The 5,474-nt window shown below is 48.2% G+C and overlaps 1 protein-coding gene across 1 annotated transcript; it reads left to right on the top strand.

Annotated features, from left to right (window-relative positions):
- The first annotated feature begins 509 nt into the window (after positions 1-509).
- On the top strand, positions 510-2,567 carry LOC120953160 (solute carrier family 25 member 34-like). The gene is made up of 2 exons (XM_040372878.2): positions 510-1,221; positions 1,293-2,567. The coding sequence occupies exons 1-2, from the start codon at positions 537-539 to the stop codon at positions 1,484-1,486; spliced, it is 879 nt and encodes a 292-aa protein (XP_040228812.2). The 5' UTR covers positions 510-536; the 3' UTR covers positions 1,487-2,567.
- The last annotated feature ends 2,907 nt before the right edge of the window (positions 2,568-5,474 follow it).

Genomic DNA, 5,474 nt, shown 5'->3' with positions numbered 1-5,474 from the left:
CTCGTTTACGAAGCAGCTGTCTACCCGTTGTTCGCCGCCGTCGGGTGACCGACCCGTCACAAAGTCGGACACATCAATTTCACTACGGGGATTCTGCTCTTCACGCGGTACACTTGCCGGTTGTGACATTTTAATTCACAATAGAGTTCGTTTGAAACAATATTTACCAGTGGTTAACACTTCTCTGGTTAGACCAGAAGTTTTTTTACAATGTTGCGTTGAGCAACAGTCAAAATGACGCGACGACTTCCCAGATAATTTTACAGGTATATTTATTGCCGAAAGCTTAACTAACGGTGATAACAAGTAAAAAAACTTCTGTCTCGTCGTACGGTTAGAATAGAAAAGAGCCGCCGCACTCTGTTTCTTTCCGTACATCCTTTCCGTACGCCTTATCCTTTCCGTTCGCATTATCCGTGTGTTATCAAGTATCTGTATCTTTTACACCGGGCAGTCATCAATACGCGTTATTATTATAACGTCGAACAGTTGCCAGACTCGTCGCAACAGAGTTCCTGCTCGGTGGTGCATCCTCCATGTGTGCCGTACTATTCACAAACCCTCTGGACGTACTGAAAACTCGCCAACAGCTCGAGGGTGAGCTGATAGCGAAACAGAACCTCACAAAGCGTTCGTACAGGGGCATCCATCAGTCCTTCCTCACGGTGGTCCGAACGGATGGGTTGCGTGGCCTTCAGAAAGGACTACCAGCAGCCCTGCTCTTCCAGTTCTCCATGAACAGTGTCCGGCTGGGGACGTATCAGACGGTAGATAATCTTGGCTGGACGAAAAGTGCTAACCATCCCTCACTGACACCACTCCTATCGGTGTTCTGGGGCGGGTGTGCCGGTCTCGTGAGTGCCACTGCATCCTGCCCATTCTACGTAGTGAAGATACAGCTCCAGGCGGTCACTTCGGGGTCTTATACGGCACGGTTTCAGCACCATCACAGCGGAACAGTGTCGGCGTTTGTGAACATCTACCGGCAGAGTGGCGTTCGAGGGCTGTTCCGGGGGTATCCCGCATCGGTTGCTCGTCTTGTCGTGGGATCCACTGCAGAAATGGCTTCGTTCAGTGTGTGTAAGCAGTTCTTCTTGCGCTATCAAGTATTTCAGGAATCGATTGTACTGACCGCGCTGGCGAGCAGTACGGTGGCGGGATTTTTTACAAGCGTTTTGATGTCACCGTGTGATGTCGTCACTACACGCATGACCAATCAAGGTAATAGTGTGTTGGACAAACGTCCTAAAATTCTGAAGAAGGCTTTAATTCCCCTATTTGTTTCTATACAGCCGTATCTGCCAACGGAAAGGGCCTGCTGTACACCAACATCTTCGATTGCTTCCTGAAGATCTACCGATCGGAAGGCATCCACGGTTACTACAAAGGATTCGTCCCGATGTATCTGCGCGTTGCTCCACACACGATGCTCAACCTTACCTTCTGGGAGTTCTTCAAGGGTCTTCATGAGCAGTGGAGAATATAATGGGGAAATCGACTCAAAGGACTGCATAAAAAGATTGTAACGGTTCAATTGTGCAGATTGCATTGAAGCTATCGGAACTTACTTCATTTAAGTCCTAAGAAATAGTAATGATCTATTTCCAATGAACGCTTCCCAGCAAAGTATGCGACTACAGTTCTATGTTAAATCTATATGCCTACTTACCCAGGTCCACAACACGCAAACCGACAGTAATGAGAGAGCGTACAGAGTCGGGTAAAATGTGATTCCTTTACCGCGAAACGCACGCATTCCGGAAGCAATCCCCAAAGAGCAAAGGTGCCCCGATTACTTCCCCAGTTTTCCGATGAATTTGCTATCCACATTATCGCTAAGTGTAATAAAGTTAGATCGAACAAAACCGTCCCTAAATAACAACCTCGCCTCTCACATCAGATGACGTTAATTGTCAAGAAATCTACGCCCAGGTTAATTCGCGCTCACGTCCCAAGAATCATGGCGGGTGAAAATACTCCCAAACACTCAACCGAGAACATTCCAACTGACTGGAAATGGGAGGGGGGAAAGGAAGACTCTGATGATGGGGATAAATTTCATGCGAATGCGTTCGTATCGTAGAATGTTTTTTGTTGTATTCCTGGTAAAACGAAACGTTGAAAACGATTAGACACAGCCACATCCACGGATGCGTAGGATGCGATGGTCCCTTTTTACGGCGCCCCGAATGATGAAGATGATGGAGATGGTTGTGTGCCCTTCATACACACACACACACTCACAGAATGCTCATGTGCTTGCGTTTTCATTTTTGGAACTGCCTGCGGACGAACACCGCACACACACACACACACATACACGTGTGTATCCTTTCTCGGTACAGTCGAGCGGTTCATAGGTTGTTTGAACAACCTTACCTTGCACAAGACGTTTCGTGACGCTGACTATTCTTCGCGTGAGATGGTGGCAGCTCGACTAGGATCGGATAGGATAGGGCAGCAAGGAACGGAACTGTGGAGGGGGAAGGGGAATTTGGTTGAAAATTCATTTTCCCACCAAACATAGCCATCGGGCAGGCAAGGCGCACCAAACAAAAAAACCAAGCGTACTCGTCGCTATCACGTTGTGATGGAAAACCCTTTACCACGATGGAACCCAACATCTACCACTCAAAAGAGAGTGATAGAAAGAGAGAGAGAATGATGGAGCAAGAAAGAGTGAAGAGACACGGGCGGCGCAGGGGACACAGCAAAAAACTTTATCCTTTCGTTTCATTTCGCTGCAGAGCGCTCCCGTAGCGGGTCGTAGCCGTCTGGACGGGCGGTTTTGCTCCCTGCTGAAATGAAAACTTTGCCTTCTGTGCGTGCCTTCGTGGTACGATTTTCCGTTCCATCGTCTGCCTCACAGTGGGGCCAGTATACGGTAATACCACTGCTACCACACCTTCCACCAAACCCAGCGATGAACCAGCAAAACGCTGGTTAGCTGGCGAAGGTTTGCTGAAGCGCTTGCTTTATCCTTGCCAGATTCCACCCCCCAGCCCGTCGATGGTAAACTTACACCACTGTACATAACCCCGGTGAGTTCGACGGGGAAGCCTCTGCCTCTGCCTCTGACTTTTGGGCTGACATCTCTCAGGGCTTTGGTTCGGCTGTCGGCTCGAGTGTCGAGTTTTACGGGGAGGGAGGTTTCGGGAGACTATTTGAAGATGATTACATAATGTCCCTTTCGGTGGGTGGAATCGGGTACAGGAAGGGGAAGAGGTTGAACGGGGCAGAAGCAAAGCAGAGGGACGTGGTGGAGATTTGTTGAGAGAAGCATCCCCAACATCCCCTTAAAAGTAGCAACAAAAACCCGACTCGAGCAAAGGGCTAGAAAAGCGACGGTTAAGGTCTACCTTCCACGGATGCAAAGGCATAGGCAAGGTGGCAGGAATAGGAAACAACTCACCGCAACAGGAGGCTGTATGTATGGCCGCCGCCAACGCCGAACCCCAACTGTAACCCATTATGTGCTGATTTGTTTAACTAACTTTAGCGTAAGGGGCTGCGATTTTCGGAACAGAAATTGCTTGATGCGAAGGGAAAGCATTTTCGGAGAAATAAGCACAAAGTTTTGCTACTCCTTTTTGTGTTAGTTTTCACAAATTAAGCCAATACTGTAATGCGCATTGCATACATTCGGGCAAAAAACACGATTAGTCCCACATTTACGCCTAAAGCTATGCTATTCACATCACACGATTTGATTTAACCAATCAACAGCGCTGCGCTTCACCCCGTACATTCCGCTTGATTTTGGTATCGTTGTTTTTGCCATTCATTTACGTTTAACGCCATTTCATCACACCATCAATGTGCGCTTAAATTTATTAACTCACCTTACCCCCCTTTCCCAAAACCCGTCACACTGACACCAGGTGGGTTGTGGTTGCAAGCTGATGTTGCCTAAAATTTGCTCTCGTCCCTTCAGCGATTTTCCTCCTTTTCCACACATTCCAAACTCGGGGTTGTGCGCTGCCAAATGTGGAAAGGCCCGTGAAGGGGGCGATGGGGGGGACAGGTATCAACCCCGATCGAATAGCGATTGCGATAAATTATCGTTACAACATATTGACGCGATTACCGCAACATTTCAGTAATTTTTCATCCTTCCGAACGAGCGTCCCTTTGCGCTCGGCTGCCAGGCCCGACACGTGGGGTTTGATGGGAGAGCGGATGCCGGATCACCGCAATATATTGATGTGCGTTTCGGTTTTGATGCATCCGGTTTGACGGGTGGTTTTCGGGAGAGGGAGGGGGGGGGATGAAATTCCAGTGTTGCTGTGTGTGTGTGCGGGTTAGGAATGTCCCTTATGTACTGTGCGCTGTGCACTGAGATAATTGATCCGAATTCGGCGTACGGATTCAATCGTTGCAAATCGCGCTGCATCACACACGCCGAACAAAGGATTAGGATTTGCTGCTCAGTGAACTGGAATTTTGCGCAGTTCCTGGAAGAAGTGGGAGATAGTAAAGGATATTATTGGTTCTATCATCGTTACGTTACGTTACATAAGCCTTCTTAATGATCTCAATTTCCTCAGAATACTTATTTTTGGGAATTATTTTACCTCTAAAACAGACATTGTAACTCATCATAGCTGTGATATAGTGTTCCACTATCACAATGTCCAATGCACTCCTTGTGCATCTCCTCAATAACTGTGTCACTGAACTGTAGCAACATTGTATGCTTCTTGCTTCATAAAAGGGGTACGCCACGTTTACATAACGTAACTGATGACCTTTCGACCCCTCCCTGAAGTTACTGAACTACACGTTTACACTTTCGACTAGCTAACTACAAACAATGCTTCCTACACACCTCTCGAGACATTGCACAAGTCATTGAACTTACCCGCAAACGCACCTTTCAAAGGCTAGCTTCCCTTTTATTCAAACGCCTTCGAAATCCCCAAACGCCCGAAACCCAAACACCTTCTACAATCTCGGGACTAAGTTGCTACTACTGCGACGTAACGCGCGCTGGATCTAAGCGACGAACGCCGTCGAATGTCGAAGGTCAAACGGCGGGCATGTGAGCTTTCCCACGACAGCGTGTGTGTGTGTTTGGTGTGTACGTACCGCGCTAAATGCACCCTAACAATCGCCGTTGCACACGGCAAATGTTGGCCAGCTACAAACAATGGAGCAAAACGGGTGCGGGAAAGTGTGTGACTGGATGGGGAAGGCTAACAATCGAGCCGTCTGGTCAACCGCTCTCCGCTTCTCCGCGTGATTAAGGAAGAAGAGAGTCTAAGTTTATGCGTTGCACACACTACACACTCCGGTGTTCATTTGAAATGGAAAATTATACACCACAAATGGAAAAAAACACAAATCTAAAACACACTGCGCCATTCACTACAGTGTGTGCGTCCCACCGGGTTGTAGTTGCGCATCAGGAAGACCGGTCGATCGTGCCGGTGTGTTTGTGCCGGACAGACTGTCTCTACTGTCCGGCAGTGCAA

The sequence above is a fragment of the Anopheles coluzzii genome, chromosome 2, assembly GCF_943734685.1.
Source record: "Anopheles coluzzii chromosome 2, AcolN3, whole genome shotgun sequence".
NCBI lineage: Eukaryota > Metazoa > Arthropoda > Insecta > Diptera > Culicidae > Anopheles > Anopheles coluzzii.
This window is presented reverse-complemented; position numbering and strand designations above follow the sequence as displayed.

Bases quoted from the DNA above. Each gene is read 5' to 3' on its own strand.
- LOC120953160 (XM_040372878.2), top strand. From the start codon at position 537: ATGTGTGCCGTACTATTCACAAACCCTCTGGACGTACTGAAAACTCGC. The intron at 1,222-1,292 runs GTAATAGTGTGT...GTTTCTATACAG, and splicing joins TACACGCATGACCAATCAAG to CCGTATCTGCCAACGGAAAG.